Genomic DNA, 24195 nt, shown 5'->3' with positions numbered 1-24195 from the left:
AACGGCGGCCAGCAGAGGCGTCGCGGCGGGGACTGGGCGAAGAGGCGCTTCCCGGAGCGGGGCGGGCGAGCGGAGCCCCCCGCCGGGAATGGCTCCGAGGGAGGGGCCGCCTGCCCGCCCCCTGCAGCTGCGCCGCCGGGGCGAGGCACCTCCCTTCGGAGCCGCCCCGCCCGCCAGGCTTGGCGCCTCCCCGCTGCGAAGCGCAGCCCCGCGGGGCGAGGCGGGGCGAGGCGGAGGCGCTTCCCGCGCAGGCTCCTCCTCGGCAGTCCGCGGCGCGGCGGAGGCGGGCATGGAGCGCGGGCGCTGCGCGGACTACGAGGCCTTCGCGGCGCTGCAGGGAGCGGCGCTGAGCGCCTCGGCCGTGCCCGCGCGCTACTGGCCGGCGCTCTGGCGCAAGCTGGACGGCGAGGTGGGTGCTGCGCCCCCCCCGCGGAGCACCCCGGGGCCGCTTCCCACGCGCCTCCTCCGCGGGAGGGGGCGCACCGGCAGGCTCGCCGGGCCCCGATCCCGGCCGCGGGAAGCCCCGGGCCGGCGCCGGAGACCGGGCAGCGCTGGGCAGGCGCGCGGAGGGGCGGGCTGGGCGCGCTTCGCCCGGAGCGGCTCTGCGGGCCCCCCGGGGCTGGAGGGGGGTCGAGCCGCTCCGTGGAGGGACCGCGAACCTGGGGCTCCGGAGGCCAGCTCGGGCCCGCCGCTCTCCAGCCGCCAGGCAGCCCCCTCTGCGGCTGCGCCCGCGCTGGGGAGTTGGCGAGGGTGCCCGGAGGCAGGGCTGGCAGTTGTCCCGGCAGGGGTCTGGTTGCAGCGGGGCAGAGACCGGAGCCGCGGGCCCGGCAGCGAAGAGGGCTCCATTCCGGCCTGGCGCGGCTGCTGCAGCCAGCCTGGAGCCCGCCCCGTCTCACTCCGATGAGGCTCCGCAGTGCCCAAGGCGCAGCATCAGTTTTGGGACAGCTGGCACTGCGCTGCTGGCATCACCCAACGGCCCTACCGACAGATTATCCTGCCCAAACCCTGTGGCGGACGGTGGTCTGGAGACCGCTGTGTTCAGCCAGTGGTGCGGGTGCCACCAGTGCCACTTGAGACAGTGTCCGGTGGTACTCACAGCACATCTGCCGCCCGGCAGCAAGGCCAGGAACGCAGTGCAACAAACAACGGGAGGAGGCTTGGCTCCAAAGCCTGCTTTGCCACTCTTGAAGAACCTTCCTGTCCTCCCCGAGCCTCTTACTGGTGTTGGTCGTACTGCATGTTGCCTCCGGACTCAGAAGTAACTGGCAGTGACATAATCGCTTCTAGTGGTGCTTTGAATGGGTGGACCAGGTGGAGTGGTGCAGTGGAGGACAAACCTGGAGAAACACTGCTGTAGGCGACTGAACTCTGTCGCTGGCTGATGCTCGGCTTGCGTTCGGCTTCTTGTATTCTGATGAGGCTTTTAAGTGAGGTTGCATGTTGGCACTTGATTATTTGCCCAATAACTGCATACCATTCCGTGGCTGGACCTTACATTGACAACTGAAAAATGCCATGCAGGGACCAGGTAAAACATTGATTTAAGCAGGTTTTTAATCTCCTCTGGAATTTATAAAAAATTATGCTCTGCTTTTCCCTTGCCAAGGCTTTAGTGTTTTGCAGGAAAATAAGATTGCAAACCTACAATAACTAAAAACAGCTGGTGCCAGTAATTCAGTCCAACAAGCAATATAACTAGGACTAAGAACTGCCTATGGGAGAGTAAGCAATATACATCAAGCAGTACACAGGTGGGACCTCAGTGTCCACTGATTTGACTTACCACTGATACCAAGGTCCACCTTTAAATTATTATTATTATTATTATTATTATTTAAATAATGACAACAGTATTTATATACCGCTATTATATATTATTGTTATATATTATATATATTATTTAAATATAACAACAGTACTTATATACCGCTTCTCAACCAAAAGTTCACAAAGCAGTTTACAGAGAAAAATCAAATAACTAAATGGCTCCCTGTCCCAAAAGGGCTCACAATCTAAAAAGATGCAAATGAATACCAGCAGACAGCCACTAGAACCAACAGTGCTGGGGTAAGGTGGGCCAGTTACTCTCCCCCTGCTTTTTAAATAACTTATAACAAGGGGGGGAAGCATCAAAATCCCATTTCCTACCGTTGTGCTGAAAATAATTACAATTTATTTCTTCAGATTCCATTATTCACCCCATCTGGTGGTTGAATGCAGTATCTTGTCTATACCAATACTTTCTGGGGCAAGAATAGAGGAGCAAAAAAACCTGGGTGTGGATCTTTAAAGTTATTTTTCCACTGATTTGGTATCCACTGATTTTTTTTTATTTTTATCCACTAGGGATTCTGGAACAGAACCCCAGTAGATAACAAGGTACAACCTGTATAGGCACAGGAGGTCTACCATTGCTGAAACGCCTGAGCAGATACAAAGTGTTTAGCCTTGCTGAAAAGCTGGAAGGGGATAGTTCTTAAATTCCCTGGAAGTTCCGTAACTGTGGCACCAGAACAGAGAAGCCCGTCCTTTGTGCCGCCATCTTGCTAACCCGAGTTGGTGGTGGCATTTGCAGGAGAGCCCCCACAAATGTCATACATTTGAAACTCCTTAAAAATGCAGGGAACACCTCCAGCTTGGCATTCCAGATCAAGACACCTGGAATAATTACTAGCCTCTCATTCCATGCACAAATAACTTCATTTATTTAAGGCATGCAGGGTTGGTGAATCCCAGCTCTGTGGTTTCTGTGGAGCTCACTGATGCTTGCAGTCACTTAAAGGTAGTCTTGGGCAAACATACCTGGGCAGCAGTATGGTGAGCTGCAGAATTGCAGCAATACTGTTGAAGCCATTGCTTCTTGTGTAAATGCAGTCTTGTGCAACCATGTATGTCGCATTGCATGGGCAAGCATATAGAGCCCATTAACAATTATGGGAAGGCAGTTGGGGCAGTGTACCACTCGTGAGAAGTAAGTTTGAGGATAAACTGCATTGACTGGTGCTTGAAATCCTGGTTTCCCAAATTTCTCCTAGCTGAGACACTATTTTTAGAATTGAAAATTAACTCATTGTTAACAACTGGAATCTGAATTTTTAAGCATATAAGTACATCATACTAATGCTTGCTTTTTTGATATCCACAATTACATCCTTGAACTCCTTGGAGGCAGGTAATACTGGTATATCTCTGCTTTGGGTATGATTCAGTTGGTCCTGATGCATGCTGAGACAGAGATGTGGTGGTCTGCAGCCCAGGAAGGCTCATGCTGAAAGAAATCAGTGAGGTTTGGATCCAGAGATGTACCTGGGGATGCCCAGTAGAATCCTTGACTGCTTGTTTTTGAGTAACAGATTCCCAGGCAACGTCTCACACTGCTTTTCAAACTTGAGGGAAGTATGAAAAGCAGTTCATGAAATGGCTCTGGAATCCTTCACTCAAAAGGAAATAGTGAAGATTCAGCTGGGTGCATCAAGGTACCACGGTTAAGTCTTTAAGCCTCTTCATTGTTTTTGCCACAACAGGCTGCTACAAGTACTCCTCTGCAGCCTGTCACAGGAATCTCTTATGTGCCCTGGGAGATCATGGTTCTCCTAAGAGATTTTGCTAAACATTCTTGTCTCCCATTTATTACTTAGTGTGCTCAAAACCATATGGGGCACCTTGCTCTTTACTATAATAATCAGGTTGCCTACCTGTTGACAATCACCTTGCTCCCTTTCTTCTCACCACAACTATGGTTTTTAACTCATTGTGAGAAGCAGGCAACTCTGCAGACTCTTCCACGAAAGTGCACCTCAAGAGTGGTTCATGAAGACTTTGGTCTGGGCATATTGAAGAGTCCCTCAATTTAAACTCACTGTGAGTAGAATTATTAGAATCTACCAAACTCTTGTACATTTTTATGGCATTTTCTTTTCTGGGGCCAGTGGGTGAGACCTACCCAAACTGGAATAAATGCATCCATTTCTACTAAGTCAGTAACGGATGAGGTTCAGTGAGCTTGTAAAGCAGGGAGGCGTTTTGAAAAAGAGGCATGATCAGGCAGGCACGCGCAAAGAAGATGGGAGGATTCTGGGAGCCCAAAGATTTGCATGGAGGTTTTTATGTGGAGACATTGTGCTACTTTGGGTGAGGCTAAAAGCTCACCAGAGCTCACTGTGTTTTTGTGCCCATCTGTTCAGTCCCCATCTAGAGAGGTGTGTGTACTCACATGAGACTTTTTTTCCTTAATAAAAGCTGAAGAGCATTCAGTCATGTGCATTCAGTCCTGTGAGATCCTTCCTGCAGTTTGAAGTGGTACAATCCAGACACAGGACTGCTGTCTCAGTCAGAATCGGGCCATAGATTATCTCTTTATATTCTTTTGTGTGTTTCTGTTTTGCAAAGATTTTATTGGCAGAAGGGAAAAAGAGGGTGGGGAGTGAAGAAGTGAAGTCATAAGAAAAGTTGGATTTGGCTAGGGTATGGTCTTGTTGGGAGGTGGTAGTCCTGAGATGTTGGGTACGACCTCTTGACTGCATCATTGCAAGTTCTGCTTGGCCCACCTTATTTTCCTTCTCGGCAAGATTTCATCCCAGGATAGCCACCTGTTTCCAGCAGCAAGTAGCCAGGTGCCACCCAGAAGGCTCTCATGCTCATTGCCTGGGTGTCTCTAAGCATCTGTCAATAGTTGCAAGGGATAGAAACACACTCTAGCAAAAGCATTTTTAAGAAGCAAAGTTATCCAGAACTTTAAGAAGCAAAGGATATCCAGGTCTCTTCCATTTGGGCAGAATCTGGAATATGTGGTTGAGGCAGAGAATCTTTTGTTGGAACTGGGACAAATTAGCTGGTACTGTGTGAAGAAACAGCACTTTACTGCATTAGAAAACTTGGCAGTTCAGAACATCAGTCACGCAAAAATGATGGTGGCACAGCAGGGTGAAGAAGAGAGGCTTGGTGGTTTGGGGCTTACAAGCTTTTAGTTGGTGTATCCTGAAGCCGTATCCTTCAAACTCACTGTTGTTCTGTGTGCAGTGTTTGAATGTTGATTGCCGTGTAATGGTGTTTGCAATCGGTCAAGAATAGAAACAGGCAGCTGGTGACTTGGGTTCAGTCCAGCCTGCAGAATTACTTCTGATTCAAAGTGTGTGCACCCTTGTGTCGTTAGATAAATTAGTTTTAAAACTTTATTTTAAGCCATTTCTGTCCAACGTTGCATATACGCAACAGGGACTGAATGTGTACATCTGTGGGTCGAGCAAAAGTGGGTTAAAAGGGGCCCTGATTACTCAGCCAGCAGATGAGGGGATTATTTAATGAGTACTTTAAAAGCCACTAGTAGGAGGCGTCCGCCTTAGAAGAGGAATTCCCCCTCCTGAGTGTAAGCAAAGTAGAATTAGCAAAGGGAATGGCCCTTGCACACTATGTGTCTTTCTTGAAAACTATCTTTTGGTCACGTGCACATTTAATCAATCAATTAAAATCATACAAGTAATTAAGAGTTCTTTAATCTTCTGTTCTATCAGTACATGCTGAAAAGTGTGTAGCTCTTCCTGAATGGAAACATATGCAGGAACTAGTTGGTATAGGCCCAATTTAGATGTTTGTTTGAGCTGTTGTAGGCTTTGTGTAGTGGAGGAGTTGCACATATGCCCCTCCCTTCTGTCACACATGCAAAGTCCATGTGCAGGGAGGGGCTTGTTTGCACAACACTCAGTTTGTATTGTCTTCTCTCAAAAAGAGGGGAGGAGGAAGAATTGTTTGTCTTCCCACAGCTCGAACAAACACTGCACATTCCACAAAAGATTTGGTCTCTGATCCAGCTTCGTTCAGAATTGTCTTGAAACTGGGGCTTTTCTCCTGATTTACTGTATGTTAAAAATTCTTTTAGGTTTCACTGGCACTTGTGCACAAATAAGGGGCCATTCATACAGCCAGAAGTCTCCTCAAGCGTGTGCCAATACTCTCAAATTACGTTTTTCACTTGTTTGAATATCCATCGTATGTCAGTGGTACCACCACTTTATCCGGCTCTGTTCTTTTGATAAGGAGTTTGGTTCTCAGATATTCATGCTTTACGATGCTCATTTTAGTATTGTGTTGTGATATCCTTGCTCTCTTCGCTGCTGTTCAGGAAATCCAACATACTCTTTCACATTTTCATTGGCTTTAAAATATTGAGAATATGGGATATTTCTTTTTTGATGTTGTGTGTTGGAGCTTTCGTATTGCAGAAAAGAATGGGCTTATGTTGGTTTTCTCTCTGCATCCGAGATCGGGGGTCGGTTCTCATTTCTGATCTCCACATCCAAAAGTGCATTGTGTGCAAGATCAAATTTAATATGTTTTCCACTTATAGAGGAACCTAACTGGTCCACTAACTGTCAGTGCCCTTTCATACCATAAATTCAGCGGGCCCACTGTAACCACGGGCTGCACGTCTGTGGTTTAATCAACTGCTGATTGAAAATATATATTTTTAAAAATTGCATAGCCTTCTGTAGCCTCATTCATCTTGTAACCTGCCATTCTATGGCGCTCACTCATACCTGCCCGTTTACATATGTTTTAGATCATGTATGCAATTTCTGTATTTTGTCAGCGTGACCTCTGTGGACTTGAGCATCTGTGGATTTTGGTATCCATGCAGGAATGAAACCCCCGAGGATACAGAGGGCCCACTGTACATCAACTAAATATTTTTGTAAAAGACCATGCATTCCTTGAATGAATTACTTGTATTCAGTATCTCCAGTTGCTCAAATCAATCCATGAATAAATTGGCTAGCTCAGGTTCTAATTGGCACTCCATAGCTGAGTGCCGGATATTTGCCAAAAATGTTGTTTAAAGAAGGGTTTCATTTTTCAATGTTAGTTTCACTTGGTGTGTTGGGGGGGGGGGTTATATCTTCCCTTCAGTTTAAAGTCTTCTCAGTCACAGTTGTAGCTTCTGTCAGTGAAATGTTTGTGTACAAAGATGTCACTGCTGGTACCAACTTTGTTGGTCAGTGAGGTTGAAACACATTTGGGAAAGATGTGCATTTCAATTCTGTCAGTGATACTCCAAAGGAAATGGCCCTTTTGGATATTGCCTTTTCTGTATCCAAGATGCAGGTGATTGTGTGATGTCACCATGTGTCCCCCAACATTCCCTCTCCCTTAAATTTGGAAGCGATGCCGTACCGCTGATGCTGAGCTTGACTGTGCCTGCATGTGTATCCCTCTGCGAATACCGGAATGCTGCTTGGCCCTTTTGAACTTGGTCGAGACTTAAAAGCATGTGACTTTTTTCCATTTTCCACCCCTCCAATTATTATTTTTATAGATTCTTGCTTAGTTAATTTCCAGGGTTGTTTGTTAGGCCCTGGTGATGGCTCTGTTCTGCTTTGTCTGCTTACTGGCACATATTCATCTAATGCTCTTAACATCTGGTACCGGTTACTGAATTGGATGGGTACCGGAAACTTGTTGCTGCGAAGCTTGTTTTCCCTCAAAGAGCTTCAAGCACAGAAACAAGAGTAGGTGTTCTGAAAACTCATTTGAATCCTCTAAAAACCCTGAAAACTGTGTTTTCAAAGTCTCAATGCCACATGGTTCCCTCCCTCTGTCCTGACACCCTGTGAGGGCCTGAGAATAATTAGGCAAATATTTGCCACATCTGACACTTGACCTGTATGGTCTGAAACAAACTGTGTTGTTTTCTGTGACCAGAATTTTTGTAGTGGTTTAAAAAGGGTGCAAACAGAGGAGTAGCCATGTTGGGCTGTTTCAACAGAAGCAACCCTCCTTTGGCATCTTAGAGGTTAACAAATTTAGTGTCATGGGTGATGGTGAACCAATAGATGCTACTTGACTTAAAATGATCTTTAACCATCAGGCTCTATGTACAGAGCTTGATCTGAGTGTTGCTGCTTCAGCTGATGGTATTCTTGGTTGCAATTGCAGGTGTTTGATGCCGGTGAGTATTTTGGGATCATGCAAGTGGAGGAGGCAGAAGAGGAAGGAGGAGGCGATGAGGAAATAGAGGAAGGCCTGAGTAAGAAACCAAATCCTGGGAACGAACTTTGCTATAAAGTGATTGTCACCAATGAAAGTGGACTTCAGGCAGCAAATTCAAACAGGTGAGCAGCTGCCCGTATCCTTCAAATGTGAGTCTTCTGTTCACATCTCCAGTTTTCTGGCTAATTCAGTCAAATGATGGAAGGAATGCCTCCTTCTTGGGCTTTAAAATCTTCAGGAGAAGTCTGATTTCAGGAGTTTCTCAATCTGTGGCTTGGCATGTGGTGACCAAATTTAGCCCATCACTGGGGTTGTGTCCTTTTCTGTAGAACTGCCATGTCTTTTCAGAAATTGGTTAAAGCTTTCCTATCTAGAAAGAATTTCGTGTATATGGGAGATGGCTGAGAGTTGCGGTTGGTTTTTCAAATAAGTCCTTGAAAGACACTCAACCTTAATAAATCTCGCTAGTCTCCTTGTCCAGATCATTTTTTGAATCCAGATATAATGTTGGATTGTCCTGGAGGCCCTCTTTAAAATCTCTTGAGTTGCTTTCACTTGTCCCCTGGAGATGGATGTTGATTCTTGGAGAGCTGGCAATTCTGTTCAGGTTGCAAGTGAGGAGTCATATTTTAGAATTATCTCCCATCCCAAAAAACATCCTGAATGAAGTAAACCAGCAAATCAGGGAGAGGAACTGTATACCCAATATTGTTCTTCAGTGTGCTAACTTCCTACATGCAATGGTTGGTGTTGTTTTTTTTTGCATGTGAAATATTCTATAATATGCCCTGACAGCTACAGTCTGAAGTGGAACATATCAGAATTGTCATGTGTAGGTTTAGATTAACCTTCTCCTGTTTTTAAAGGGACCAGTCACAAAGGGGAGGTCTAGGAAAAGGATGGATGGAGGAAATTCAGTTTGTGAATGCCAGAGTGAAGAGATGAGACGGGCTGGGTGTGTGTGTGATGGCTCTTTTTTTATAAACACGATACAAACAGCAGCAACACAACACACAGAGTCGGACAGACAGTTCATTACTACAAATGGTTGGTCTAGAAACAGAGCCGCAGACCCTGGAAGAGTTTTTCAACTACTTTCAACTGCTGTGCTCAAAACGCCCTCAGCACTCGTGCAGACACTCCACACCACGCCCATGTGCCGGAACGGACTGGTTGAAAACCACTGGTCTTTGCTAACAAAAGCACAGTGGTAACCCTTAGATCGCTGCCTTAATATTTTAATCTGTGTGTTATATTTTGTCCTCACCTGGTCTGTCTTATCTTCCAAGCATTTTTCTTATCGACCATGCCTGGACCTACCGCCTTGAACATGCCCGACAGCAGCTTCTGCAGGTCCCCGGCTTGCTTCACCGAATGGCCAACCTGATGGGAATCGACTTTCATGGAGAAGCACCGGATGAGGGCGCCGTCAGTCAGGTGCTGGAGGAAATGTGGAAATACAACCAGACCTATCAGCTGTCTCATGGGGTACGACCTTAATAGGAATGCTGAAACTGTTGCTGGTATTTCTAAATATTATTATGCCTTCAAATATTTCTAAATATTATTATTACCTTCAAAATATTGTCATCTTCTGACATCATTTCCACACTACAAAGTACTGGGATTAATTATTTTTTTGTGAAACTTTTCCCTTTCCACTTAACATTAAGTTCTGTTCACTTTATTTATTCTATGGCCCAATCCTGTTCAGACAACGGGGGCAGGGGTTTGGGCTCAGGAGAGCTGTGGGATTGGTGGCACCTGCACTTGGTTATCCTATCCCCCTTCCTGGGCCCAATCCACCTGTATGGATCAACTTGGGCCTGCGCCAGCAATATAGCAGATGCTGGGCTTACTCAGGGGCAACGGAACAAATGTTCCCTCAACCTGAGCTGAGGGATTTTAAGTAGGGTTGGGCTGTCAGTTGTGTAAGCCTAGGGAGAATACGCCTATTGTGAGAGGGAGGGTGAGATAGGAAACTCCTATACTTGACGGTTGCATTATAGCTTAAGGCAGGGGTTCCCAAACTTACATAGGTCATGATGCCCCTGCAGCTTCTTCTTCCTGGGTCAATCAGGCGCTGCTATCTTGGATTTAGTGAGGTTTTATGAGATCCAAGATGGCAGCATCTGAAGAAACAGTTAGGAGGGGCCACCAGGGACATTGTGACACAGGGCCACAATGCACACTTGGGAACCCTGGCTTGAGAATAATGCTTATTATTATTATTAATGAATTTTTACCCCACCATTCTACCACCCAATGGGGCACCAAGGCGGCTTATAATTTATTTATTTAAAAGTTTATACCCCGCCTTTCCTTTGCCAGAGCAGAGCCCAAGATGGCTTACAACTTTAAACAAAAACACCACAATATATACAGCCCCAGTAATAAGTAAAAACAAAATAAGAGCTTACAGATGCACAAGGAGCAGACAGACAACATGTCACACACTCAGGACTAAACAGTAACGTTTTGAGCCCTTGCCAAAAAGCTGTGAGGGAGGGGTAGTTCTTAGTTCCCCCAATAGGGAATTCTGTGGTTGTGGCACTACTACAGAAGGCTCGTCCTTGTGCCGCCATCTCTCTGACTTGTGATAAAGGTAGCGCTTGAAGGAGATCACCTTCAGGTGACCTTGGAGATTGGGCTGGAATGTATGGGAGAGAGTGGTCCCTTAGGTAACCTGAACCTGAACTGTGAAGGTCCTTAAGGTCAATACCAGCACCTTGAATTGGTCCTGACATTCATATGACATTAATGACACTCGTATGTGTATTCCTAAAAGGGTGATGTGTTTAAATCAGGACTTTACAATCAGTGATAACTTCACAGTATGGTGAGCAGTAGTTGGCACTGTTGCCATAGTAGCCATGTGGCACAGACCTACCTGGCAAAATCATTCTGGAGGTGGAGATAGTGGGGACGTTTATGCACTCGTGGACAAGATGTGGCTGTGCAACTGCCTAGACCTGCAGAAGACATGGGTTGGAGAAGGAAGGAGTGCTCAGGGCAAGACCTCAGCTGTGGGGCAAGCCCCCGGCTCCCATGCACAGCCGCTGTTCTGATGGCACATGAAAGTGGTACTTGAAAGGGGAGAGATGTAGCATGACAGATCTCTTTGTAGAGGGATTTGCAGAGCATTGCTGGAGAAAGAAGTGTGGATTAAGCAGAGCAGCTGGGCAGGTGTGTGTGTGTGTGTGTGTGTGTGTGTGTGTGTGTGAACTTGACAAATAATACCTACTCTTTAATTGGCCAAAGAATAGCATCTTGTTTGGCATCTGGGGTTCTTTTGTGCATATTCCCACCATAGTTCGGTTTCTATGACTTGTGATGAAGAGTTCCTTCTCCTTATACAGACTGCGGAGGAGAAGGTTCCTGTCTGGTACATTATGGATGAATTTGGATCGCGAATCCAACACTCGGACGAGCCCACTTTTGCAACAGCTCCTCTGTTTTATGTGCCGCAGCAAATCGCTTACACTGTCCTCTGGCCCTTGAGAGATCTTGAGAATGGTGGTAAGAGTGCATGCATCGGGGCTATTCTTGGAATAGGAAAGAAGGTATCCTGGATCCCGTCAGTAGTTGATGCAGTCCTGCATCCAAGAACAGCAATAATGGATTTTCTCTCTACTTGCTGTTCTCCAGTGGTCCAGGGGTGGGGCGAAGCGCCCTGGGTGTGATTCAGCTTGGAACTGGGAGCAAAAGTGGAAAATGCTCAGAAAAGTGTTTTACTATGCATTTCTCAGAGAGATCTAAATCAACTCATAATTGCCAACCCCAATCTCCCTGTTTGGTGGTAGCAGCTGCTCCAGCAGAGGGAGGAGGGTAAACCATGGTTTGCCCTCCTCTGTAAGCCATTGTTAAGGATTGGCTGCGAATCAGAATGGGAAAGTGTGGTTTGTGTTAGCCATGGGTAAGCATTATTTCTGCATAAAAAAGCACAATAAAGAGAGTTTGTCTATTTGAAAGGTTATAAAACTGATCTTGTGTGCAAGTGGCAGGTTCAGGAAGCTAAGTCACAGTATAGTGCATTTTGGAACTAACCAGGGTTAAGACCAGTAGATCATGGTTTAAGTATTCATTTAACCAGGCCTATGTGGTTTAAGAAATTGTGACATGAAACCTTTTCATTACTGAAAAAAAAATATTGATGGCAAAATGCCACTTGGGGAGGCAGATAGTGGGAGGGTTGATATTGATACCGACCACATTGTAACTTTTAAAATTGTTACTTTTATAAAAGCAAAAACAATTTTTGCATGTTTTATGTATGTGACAGTATTGATGCTTAGTGTAAAGAAATGTGTGTCTCAGTTTGTTTTTCAAGTTTGAAAATTTTCAATTTTGATTTGTCACAGAGGAAGTGACCCGTGACTTCGCCTATGGAGAGACTGATCGTTTAATCAGGAAGTGCCGACTGTTGCCATGGCGACCTGCAGAGGTTCTGGATATTGACCATTTTACCAGTGAGCCATCAGATGATCACTACCAGGTACAGCATGTAATCCTTCACCCACCAGATCTTTAAACAAGTTTTGAACATGTTATCTTTGAGGTCAACTAATTCTGCAGTTGTCTCTCTTACACACATTGGGTTGGATCCCAGCTTGTACTTCCATGAGCAAAAGAAATTCCATTAACATAAGAAGAGCCCTGCTGGATGCCCTTCCATGTCTATTCCCCCATGTTTAAAAAGAAATCTCAATAACTAGCACATGCTGTGAGATGTTTTCGCATGTTTCTGTCCTTCTCCCTCAAACAATTTTCTGTATTTGGAAAGAGTTTACATGGGAGTGCATTTAAACATGTAGATCTCCCTCCTGAAGTGTTTTCAGTCTCCAATGTGATTTTTTTGTTGAGGGGGGGGGGGGTTGAAATTTAGCTCTGCTTTTATACTACAAGGTTCTTATTTCTTTCTTTCCAAGAGTGAAATCATTGCTAAGGTGTGAATATTGCAAGCATTTTTTTAGGTTTTAAAAATGTTTGCCAGTTTCTGCAAATCAAATTTCTGTGAGTTTTCAGATGTGAACTGACAAGAACCTTGGGGTTCTGAAATAATCAGAAATTGTTTTCCTCTGGAAAGTTTTCTTCGAAAGTCCATGTAAAGATTCTTGAGATCACAAAATGCAAGACACTCTTAAAAGTGCCAAATAGTCCCAAGTAAAATGCAGTTGCCTGTGGCCTCAACACAGCTTGACTGAAAGAAGATTAACTAGGAGATCAGAAATAGTAAGCAAGGTGTATTTTTTATGACAAAGTTTATCCGAAGGAAGGGGGCATTTGCTAACTTCTGTACCTCATTTGGAATTTCTGCATCTAAGGGTGCAATCCTAACCCCTTATGTCAGTGCTTTCCAGCACTGACATAAGGGCAATGCAGCTCTGAGGTAAGAGAACAAATATTCCCTTACTTTGAGGAGTCCTCCGTGAGTGACACCCAACTGCAGGGTGCAGCACACGTCCCATTGGCACCACTGTGCCAGGGCTGGAAAGCACTGACATAAGGGGTTAGGATTGTGCCCTAAGACTATGATCTAATGGCACATTTACTTGGGCTTGAGCCGTGTGGATTCAGTGGGACTTAGTTCCAAGTAAACCTCTGTAGATTCAAGGTGCAGCTTATTCTTACCAGGCTCAATGACTTGTGGTGTCTTTATAACTGAGGAAACTCCATAACTTTAGGGTTTTTTTTTTCAGGCAATCTTAAATGAAAACAAGGAGAAACTCCCTATTTCAGTAAAGCATCCTGTGTATGACAAGAGTAAAATCTTCAAGTACGTATTTTCCAAATCTATTTTACCGTAAACACATTTCTGTAGTTGCAGTTAAAGATTGAAGAGATAGAGGGGCCTCTCTACTCCTTTAATTCTGGAGCATTCAGAAGCAGAATAGGAGGAGCATCATAAGTGACTCTTAAGCTTTTCATGTTGGGTGGGTGACTTATGTGAAACACAACAGAGATTCCAGGGTATGAATATTCCGTACCGATATGGTATATGAAGGTAAAGTGGTATACTTGAGACAGCAGCTGTAATGGGAGACTATCTGGCTACTGTTGTGATGTTAGTATTACTTGGTAGGGTTGAGGAGGGAGCTGTTTAGCAGTGCGCCATGTGTATGGACCTGCTGAGCAAATTGTTCATAGTAATAAAGAAACATTTCTGAAGAACTTGAGTGTTGCCATCATCTCAGCCTTCCTTCCTTCTGAGATGCTCTTTTTTTCCTGTCCTCCAGAGTTTTTACAGACCTTCAGCAGGTCCTTCAGAATCTCACTCATTCCCGTTTTGAGTTTACAAACTCTGAGCAAGAAGCAGACATCCTCTACAACTTCTCTCACTTCAAAGATTACAGGTTACAGCCATTTCACTGCAAGTAGCAATTTTTCTTACCTGTCCAGTACATGCCTATTTCATGGTAGAGCCTCTCTGTTTTAACCGCCTGCTGTCTCTTGTAGGAAGCTAAGTGAAGAAAGGCCTCATGTGATGCTGAATCAGTTCCCATGTGAAAATCTCTTGACAGTGAAGGATTGTCTGGCGTCAATCTCAAGGCGGGTTGGAGGCTCAGAGGGGCCAAAATGGCTGCCTCGTACTTTTAACCTTCGTACAGAATTGCCACAGTTCATCAGTTACTTTCAGCAGCGTGAGAGGAGGTGAGTGCATTTCTGGGGGGGGAATAATTGGTTACGCCCACACTTGAGACTGCCACAATACAGGCAGTTGAAGTTAGCTGTTCATCCTTTTACTGAAGGGGAGAAGACAACCACTGGATATGCAAACCCTGGAACCTGGCAAGGAGTCTGGACACCCACATCACCAAGAACCTGAACAACATAATCCGGCAGAGAGAGAACATCCCCAAGGTCAGTGGCAAGCAGACATTGCCCACGTGTCTCTTCATTCAACACTCTTGTGTCTTCTTTTTAGAAGGCGCTCAATATCTGTGTAGTGTAGCTCATTTTTGCAGGGCTCAAACCAAATTTCATAGTGGTGACCGTTACACGGCAGTGCAGCTTTTGTGTGGCATTAGAAAGATGTTAAAAGTGTCCTTTCTAATGGTTGCTTGTCATGCTTTTTTGCACTGAAGGCAGTAATAAAGCTTGTTCTGGCCATTTGCTGCTGTTCAGGCCACCCTCTGTCCCCTGTTTCGCTGGGAAATGTCATCTATAAACATGAAGGAGTTTACTCCCATGCTGGTCATTAAATTTCTTAGTCAGGTTAGAAATAATGTGAAATCTCTTCATTTCCTTTAAATTTTTGTATTCAGGGTCATAACATATGACAGCTCTGCCTCCAGAATAATTTTAAGTGCCACCACAAGGTATGGAGCCTAATGTTGCATTTGCTACACTTTGGGAGATAAGAGGGTCAAAAAATCTAGAAACCTGGGGAGAAAATGCTGCAAAAAGCTATGACCTTCCCAGAACTGTAATCAGACCCTGCTTATCAGCTGTCAACTGTGAGTTGGTTGTAGATGAGCTGGAGGCTCTAACAGACACAAAGGAGAAGATCTGAGCCATGCTAACAGATACCTGAAAGTGGTGATGCCCAAAGTGGCATTTGGAAACATTATTTCAACAGGTGATTAGAGGTTTTAATGGCACTGACTCACAAAGGCTGGTCCCTGGCCTTAAAAACAATTCCATGGTTTATACTGTTTCATGGAGGGGGAGGGAGTATGAATGTGCCAGATTCAGAGGCCCCCCAAAACACTGCCCCCTTTTTTGTATGATTCAGTGGCAATGCAGTTATAAAAAGTGTTTCCACAGCTTTCATATTCAAATCCGCAGATGCCAATCCCATGGATAAGCAGGGCCCACCAGTTGAAACATGGTGGCTTGACATTCTCACTGTCCAATGTCTGCATGCCTTGCTTTATTCCTTGCTCTTGAACTTGTTTCTGTTGATGTGGATACCTTGTCTTAAATTATAGGCCACTTTTCAAGCCTTTAAACTGAAAAATGGGGCATAAGTGCTTGAAATAACTTTCTGTTCCTCTGCCCCACATATTGAATGTTCTGAAGATTTAATATGGGTTTTTTCCTTTCTTTCAGGTGGTCTCTAAATATATAGAGAACCCAGTCTTGTTTCATCTCGAAGATGTGGGCCTGGTTAAATTCGACATTCGTTACATTTTGCTGCTGCGATCAGTTAAACCACTCAGGCTGTATGCTTATGATGTGTTCTGGCTACGCTTCTCAAACAGGTAATAACCAACTTCTTAGCCTATTCAGGGTTTCACTTGTGACATTTATGGACTTCAGAGAGCTTGGAGAATTAACTGTCTTTTTCTTTCTTAAGGCCTTTTTCACTCGATGACCTGGATGATTATGAGAAGCATTTTACTGTCATGAATTATGCTCCAGGAGTGTCATTAAAACAGGTAAGTAAACTATACAGGAAAAGGAGGCCTTGATATCTGAAGAAACAGACCTAAGTGTGCTTGCTTGGAATATTCTGTTCCTGGTCCAAAACTTCACTTGAATAGCTTTTAGCTATTAGAAATCCTCATGGGTAATTTCGACGGCATGCAAAATTAACCCTTCTTTTATTTTTAAAATAGCTGGATATAAATCAAACATGGTAAACAAAACTCCAGCCAATTTAGGATACTGGAAAGCAGTGGCATCACTAGGATTTGCGTCACCCGGTGCAGGAGGCCTGTGCATCACCCCATGTAGTGGGTGGGGCAACACTCCAGGTGGGCATGGTGAGGTACCATCGCCCTGCCCCCACTGGTTTTTTGGCTGTACCTTTCCTTAGAACACAGATATTTCAATGTGGTTTGTTTCATTGCATTCTGCATGAAATTACGCATTGATGATATATAACGTGATGGGGTTATTCCTCCAAATTCTGATTTTAGTGATTTTGAAAACTTGTAGAGTGTCTGTCTGTCTGTCTGTCTGTCTGTCTGTCTGTCTGTCTGTCTCTCTCTCTCTCTCACACACACACACACACACACACACACACACCCACCCTGTGTCAACTTACTAACACCTTATTGCAGCAGTTCTCAAACTTTTAGCACTGGGACCCACTTTTTAGAATGACAATCTGTCCAGGATCCATTGGAAGTGATGCCATGGCTAGAAGTGACATCATCAAGCAAATTAAAATAAATAATTAAAATGAAATAAGGTTGAGCTAGTCCTGTTCCACCAAGTGAATCTACTCTGAAGTAAGTCCTATTGTGGTCAATGGGACTTACTCTCAGGAAAGTGTGGGTAGGATTTCAGCCTGTGAGCCCAATCCTATGCATGTCTACTCTGCAGTAAGTCCCATAGTGGTCAATGGGGCTTACTCTCAGGAAAGTGTGGGTAGGAATGCAGCCTGTGAGCCCAATCCTATGCATGTCTACTCTGGAGTAAGTCTCATAATGGTGAATGAAGCTTACTCTGTAGTCTGCCTGCAATAACAACCCCCCAAAAAGAATCAGTGAGATCTTCAGCCCTCCCCAGTGCCCAGTTTAAGGTTCTTCTATTTCAGGCATATCAATACAAAGACCCTCCTGGCTTTACAAGTGCAAAATAGAAAACTTTCCCCTTACCATTCAAGTCTCTTTTTTGTTCTTTTTAAGGGGGGGAGGCTGCCTTCTGGAGCAGCTCCAGCGGATAGGGACCATTCTGGTGTCCTCACATTTCCCTTTGCCTGGCCTGACGACCAGCCAAGGCACGCCTGCCTGCTCGCGAGTAAACGCGACTGTGAGGCTGCTTTGCTTTCCATAAGGCTCCATAGACTGGGAGGGAGGAACTATCTTCTCCGGTTTTTGGGGGGGGGGCTGCACTCATTGGATGAGGACCATTCTGACATCCTTGGAGCCTCTCCGCCTGCCTTGACTAAGGCAAGTCCACCTACTCGCGAGTAAACGTGACCATGTGGCTTCGTTTCGGGCTCGCAGCTGGGAGGGGGGAGCTTCTCGGCTGTTTTTTGGGGGCTGCATTCATTGGATCGGGACCATTCTGGTGCTGTTGGATTCCTCTCAGCCTGCCCTTTCCAACGGACTATGGCAAGTTCGCTTAGTCGCGAATAAACGCGCACTGTGGCTCACTTTCCATAGGGCTCCATGCATTTTTTCCTTCCAGTTTTTTGGCCGGAAGGAAACCTTTGGACGAAAGGAGTGATTTGAATTCTGTTTTTTGCATTGTGCTCTGCCGGCCATTCCGCATCCAGTGGTGTACGGCATGACGCGGTAGCACCTAACCCTGCGATGTTAGCGCGTCCTCCCCCAGGGCGTGTCACCCCCCCATGTGCGTCACCTGGTGCGGTCCGCACCCCCGTGCACCCACCCTAGTGATGCCAATGCTGGAAAGATATCCATAAACGTTCCTGAAAATGTAGATGACGAAGTTTGGCAGAGCTTGTCTAATGTGCTGGAGAGCAAAGGGGGCTGCTGACTGGCTTCTGACTCACCGTTTTATATAAGGCAGGAAATGTCAGAGGCCTGGCTTTCCACTCAGGAAGCAGAGGCTGAGGAGAGAGGGCCAAGCCTTATAAAAGGCTGCAGTGTGGTAGAAAGAGAAGGAGTCCAGCAGGCAGGCAGCAGTGCTGTGCAGGCTGAAGCTTTCTGTTTTATTCTCTTCCTTCTCCATATGGCACCGCAGTCTCCATCAGAGGAGCACGATTAAGTTGATTGGATTTGTGCTTCCGGGGGGTTCTTGGATTTCTAGACCTTATTAAAAGCCAGCAATACTGCAGGCGATCCTTGGTACTGCCTGCAGGCTTTGACAAAGCATGCAGGGGAAGGAAGCAATCTAATTCCTGTTAGTGGGCAGAAATCCACTTGGAACATGTTTTGTTGCATTTTGTCCCGTCCCCTGGACTCCCACTCTTCCAGCAGGCATTGGAAAACCTAATCTGGGCACTGAAGAAGGAAGAAGGCAGTGGTTTCTGTATGGCTGGGGTTTGCCTGGAACCGGGTGCAAAAATTTTTGTGTGTGCATGTGTCTATATATATATTTTTCTGGGGAGGGCATCCATAGATTTATCTGATTCTCAAAGGAGTTCATGACTCGTAAAAGGTTCAGAGACTCTCCTCTGTGCTTTGAAGACTCCCCTGGTGTACAGAAAACTATTCTTTGGAGATTTCAGTTTTTACAGACAGCCCAACAAGGACTGAGCTCGGAGGTTTCAAGGGGCCATAGTGTTGTTTAGTGATGTTGGGGAGAGAGAAGAGGCTTGAGCATGTCAACAGCTTATAATATCCCCCTAAAATTCTCCTCACCCCGCAAGGTTCCTCTTCCAGGCTAGCTGAACAAGGGTTGGGGTGGGATTACACTACAGTGATTTGTTGCAGGTCCCACCTGTTGCTAATCTAAGGGTGTCTTATTCTCAGATCCACTACGATGAATTTATCCCCCTCTTTGAGAAGCAGAATCCGGAGTTTTCTTGGAAAGCTGTTGAAGTAAGTTTCTCTTTATGTATTTATCTTTTGGCAAAATGTTCTTAGAATTACACAGACCAGCAAAATTGAAACATTTTAAAAATTTTATGGTGGTTTTGTACCTATTTGGAGTACTGATTCCAAAAATGGTATCAGTTTTAGAAACTGTTGTTTCTAATTTTGGAGATGCAGCATAGCCATCTGTGAATGGTTCATGCAGCTTCCTCATGAGGAAGCCATGGCATAGGCCTCCTCACAAGCAAGCTGCTTGACCCCTTCACTAATGAGGCTATGCTGTATCTCCAGAACTAGATCTGATAGGACAAAACTGGTGCCATTTTTTGAATCGGCACCCCAAGTATACTCAGGAAGAGGTCTTACTTTTAAGACAGCCAAATGTGTGTTGGCCTGGGTGATTGTTCTCTGACTTGGCAGGACCTCAGAGGTTCAGCCCCCCTGCTCACTGCTGGCATATTTCTAGGAAATTCCCACCATTGCATCCTGGGTTCAGGATTGACCTGTCAGGAGTGTTTTGTAGTTGATGACAGATGGTAACTTCAAATCATGCCACCTTCCTTCAGATGCTCCTGCTATTAACAGCCTAATGTGTTGAGTGTAGAGGAGGACTCACAGCTCAGTGGTACAGCGCCTGCTTGCATGCAGTATGTAATCCTGGGTAATAATAATAATAATAATAACTTTATTTCTACCCTGCCTTTCTCCCCGAAGGGACTCAAGGCGGCTTACAACATATTAAAAACAATTTAAAAACAAATAAAAACATATTAACACATACTAAAAACAGCAGTCAGAGTAAAAAAAAAGGTAAAAAGAGCATAGAGCAGCAGCAAGTCATAAAAGAATCAGGCCTGTAAAAAAAAAAATATTAAAAGATGTTAAAAAGATGTTAAAAGGCCAAGAACTCAGAAGGCCTGTTTAAACAGAAGGGTCTTCAGGCCTTGCCGAAAGGTCTCAAAAGAGGGAGCCATTCTTAAGTCAAGGGGAAGGGAGTTCCATAGCGTTGGTGCCACTACCGAGAAGGCCCTATTTCTTGCAGCCGCCCCACGTACCTCCCTAGGCGGCGGCACTTGTAAAAAGGCCTTCTCTGATGACCTGAGAGGGCGAGCCGGATTGTACGGGAGCAGGCGATCTCTAAGATACCCTGGTCCAGAGCAGTATAGTACTCCCCTGTATCACCAGTTAAAAGGATATTAGAGAGCTGGGCTGGGCTGGGCAGTAATTTGTGCCTGAGCCTTTGGGGAGCAGCTGCCAACCTGTGTGTAGCTGGTGCTGGATTAGAAACACTCTGTATTGGGCAGTTCCTTGTGACTTGCTAAAACAGGTGAAATGTCAAAAAACACAACTGTGTAAAGGCTCTGCTTTTGGCTGCACCATCACAGGAGATGAGGAGCCCTGTGTAGCCTGTGTGCTGGTACAAATGCCCTCTAAGGTGACTCCTTCAGAATCCCTCTCTAGTTATCTCCTTTTAGCCTTCTTGAGGGAGAAATGCCCCATGTTTGTGTGCATCTGCATTTATTTCTTTGTTCTTTAGAAAGAGATTTTTAAGGCCTTTGCTGAATTGTTCCAAGCTGCTTGTGCAAAACCTGCACCCCTTGGTATTTGTGATTATCCATCCTCACGAGCCATTTATGCCGTTGACCTGATGCTGAAGTGGGATACAACCAGTGATGGTAATGACTTTATCCATAAATATCTGTCTAGTAAATCATATTTTTTAGAATTCATCCAAACTCTTGAGAACTTGCAGTGAGGGTTTCAGAGGCTTTTATTAGTAGCCGTATTTAGATTTCTGTAGCTAATGAGAAGTATTTTTCACCGTTCACTCGTGATATAGTCCTGCACAGCCTCTTCTCATTGCCTTGCCCTGCAGCTCCTAAGGCCAGCCCTGCTCCTGCTGCTACCTCACAGGGTTGTTGTGAAGTCAGAAGAGCTAGGGAGAAATAAGGCAGGTGGGGTGGGGGTGGGTGGCCGTGGGGGCAGACGGGGTCCCAGGAGGGAGCGGGATTGGCAGTTGGTCCCCAGTCTCATACTTTATTTATTGAGGTCGCAGCATGAAAAATGGTTGAAGACCACTGACCTAAGGCAGACTTCTCCCCCCTTCTTACCTTCTCACCCACCCTTAAAATATGACGATAATATGTCCTACCTTACCAGGTTGTCATCAGAGCTACAGACTGCAGTCTGAGCTGTTGCATAGATGCTGGGTGTACACAGTAGTGTCTTCATGAGATGGGACATGCCATCTTGCAAAAAAGGCACTTAAGTTTTTATTTTTTTTTAATTATTATTCTGTTGCCTGTATTCCAGGAAAGCCATTTATGCAGCCTCAGATCCTAGAAGTGAATTTCAATCCTGACTGCGACAGAGCCTGTAAATACCACCCAAGCTTCTTCAATGATGTCTTCAGCACCCTCTTCTTGGATGAGACCAATGATTGTCATGTGACCGCCATTGTCTAGCGCCATCTTGGCTAATGTGTGCTTCACACAGTGAGATATGTATTTCAGTTCTATGAGCTGCTTATGCAATGATTTTTCCCTATCCTGGCAATCAAGACAAGTATCTACTGTATCAAAAAAAAATGCATTTAAAGTACTTGTAAGCAGTTGTCTGCTTTCCTCCCGCCCGCCCCCTCCATATCTGCTCAATCACTTTATCATCAGTTTTTTATGTGTATTTTTACTGCATTCTGAAGATCATAGAACTTCTATAGCAAATCGGTTGCTGCGACATTTCTCATTGTTTAGGATGTTTTGCTTGCTGCAACGACATGTTTGTATTGCTTTTCTCTACGTGTTTTGCATTTATAATATATTGCATTGAAGGTAATGGAGCCTCTTTTCATTTCCTCAATACTATTATCTTTCCTCCTGTTAAAATACTTTGTTTTATAAATGAATATGAAGCAAATTATTTCAAGGTCACAGCTGGCTTACGCTGCCATGCAGACTTAGCTTAAACATAATAAACAATGTCAGTGTAAAGTCCTAGCAACTGTCTTTGATTTAGCAAAGAAGTCCTGTAATTTCAGTATATTTCTCCAAACAATTAATTGTAGAACAAAAAGGCTCTGCAGGTTCTATGCTGATAGCCCCACTTTTTTTCCAGTTTTGCCATTTGCACGAAAGCAAGGCAGACCAACAAACTGAACTTGGTCTCCACCCAGTCTTTTGGCTGGATGCACATCTTTAAAAAAAAAAAAAAATTTAGTGACTACAATTTAAGAGCTACAACTACATTTGTTAGTTCATCCTTCAATTTGTTTGTTCTAACCCCCCAAAACTTCACAAAGAGTTGCAAAATTATTATAAGAATTTGGAAGAGTAGATCGTTCTTGAGGCAGCAGGTACATCCTCTGCATTCAAAGTCCACTATGTTGCAAACGTGTCCAAAGAGAGTTCACCTGTCTGCAGGGCAGATAAAGTGCCTTTGCACTTCATCAGCCATACACTGTGTGTCCCCTGCTTTCTGATGTTTTTAGCACAACTCAAGGTACCAATTTTTATTGATAGACTCTGTCGCCAGCCTCTTTTATTCTCCCAAGAATTGGAAACTGAAACATTGTTAGGTGTGTACTTTCTATTGCCTCTGGAAAAACAGGTGTTGAAGGTTTCTGTACAGTTTCTGGATAATGCTGAAATTTTCCAGTATGGAGAGAAAACTGTGTGAGTCCAGCTAATTAAATTTTGTCTAGTACAATTTTGATTTCTATTCTCAAGTGTCTTTTCCTATATTTACAACTGGTAGGGCCGTAATGCATCATTACATTGGGATATATTTGCAATTCTTTGAGTAAAATGAAGGAATTGGTAGTACAGGCACTCATTGACTTATGAGTGTTCTGTTGGGAGAAACCTTACATAAGTCAGAATCCCTGGTCTAGTTCACGCAGCAACAGAGCAAGTAAGACACATTACTGCTGCTACAGCAAGTCCCCAGCTTATTTAAGTACAGCCAGAATCCCAGAATCTCATTCCCCCAGAATGAGGGGGAAGAGCAGAATCCGCCATCTCCCTCCAGTCTGCTGTGGACTGAGCTGCTCTCCCACCTACCTCTTGCTCTGTAAATGTTAAAGGAACCCATTTAAAGAGCCTTTGCAGAGGAAGAGGGAAGACCTGGAAGAACTGCTTTCAGAGGCCTGGACCAGGCTTACATAAAGTTGAAATTTTGTGAATAGAGAGCCCTCTATATAAGGGGTGTCAAACATAAGGCCCGGGGGCCGGATGCAGCCCACGGAAGCATTTTATCTGGCCCTCAGGCTCTCAGCAACTGAACAGTGCTGAGGTGTTATCACTGTAAGGGGAGCCCACATGAAAGTTGGGCTCTCCCATATCTTGAAGTATGATCAAGATTTGCATATTTTTTCTTCTGTCATTTGCAGCTAATGAATTCCTAAGTGAGAAAAAGTGCTTATTTTTTGTTATGAGTTGTTTAATGACATCACTTCCTGCCTAACGACATCACTTCTGGCCCTCAGCAGGCATCATGAATGCTATTCGGCCCTCGGTATGAAATGAGTTTGACACCCCTGCTCTATATTAATGCTAATAAATATACCATACAATTTTTTGTGTAAAGTAACACATAATGCAGGTGAGAATCTTTCCAGGCATTATTAGATTGGGAAAGGCCCTCCTCAGCTGTGGAGCTTCTTTCTGGAATTTTATCAACAGCTTCTTAGCATCTACATTCTTTTCTGGCCACCAGGAAAAAGCCTTTTATATTCTCTCAAACTTTAAGTTTTTGCTTTTTAAGTGAATGGAAATCCAAACAAATTATGAATTCCTGAGATTAGTGTTGCAGTAAGAAC

General features: G+C 44.9%; 1 protein-coding gene across 1 annotated transcript; it reads left to right on the top strand.

The window, feature by feature from the left end:
* Positions 1-274: 274 nt before the first annotated feature.
* On the top strand, positions 275-23090 carry TTLL12 (tubulin tyrosine ligase like 12). Its single transcript, XM_066634087.1, has 14 exons — positions 275-409; positions 7930-8105; positions 9273-9471; positions 11343-11502; positions 12345-12478; positions 13683-13759; positions 14220-14336; positions 14440-14634; positions 14733-14844; positions 16036-16187; positions 16283-16364; positions 19317-19385; positions 20917-21055; positions 21693-23090. The coding sequence occupies exons 1-14, from the start codon at positions 290-292 to the stop codon at positions 21842-21844; spliced, it is 1884 nt and encodes a 627-aa protein (XP_066490184.1). The 5' UTR covers positions 275-289; the 3' UTR covers positions 21845-23090.
* The last annotated feature ends 1105 nt before the right edge of the window (positions 23091-24195 follow it).

The sequence above is a fragment of the Tiliqua scincoides genome, chromosome 7, assembly GCF_035046505.1.
Source record: "Tiliqua scincoides isolate rTilSci1 chromosome 7, rTilSci1.hap2, whole genome shotgun sequence".
Taxonomy (NCBI): domain Eukaryota; kingdom Metazoa; phylum Chordata; class Lepidosauria; order Squamata; family Scincidae; genus Tiliqua; species Tiliqua scincoides.
The sequence above is the reverse complement of the archived record's forward strand: the minus strand, read 5'-3'. Positions and strand labels throughout refer to the sequence as shown.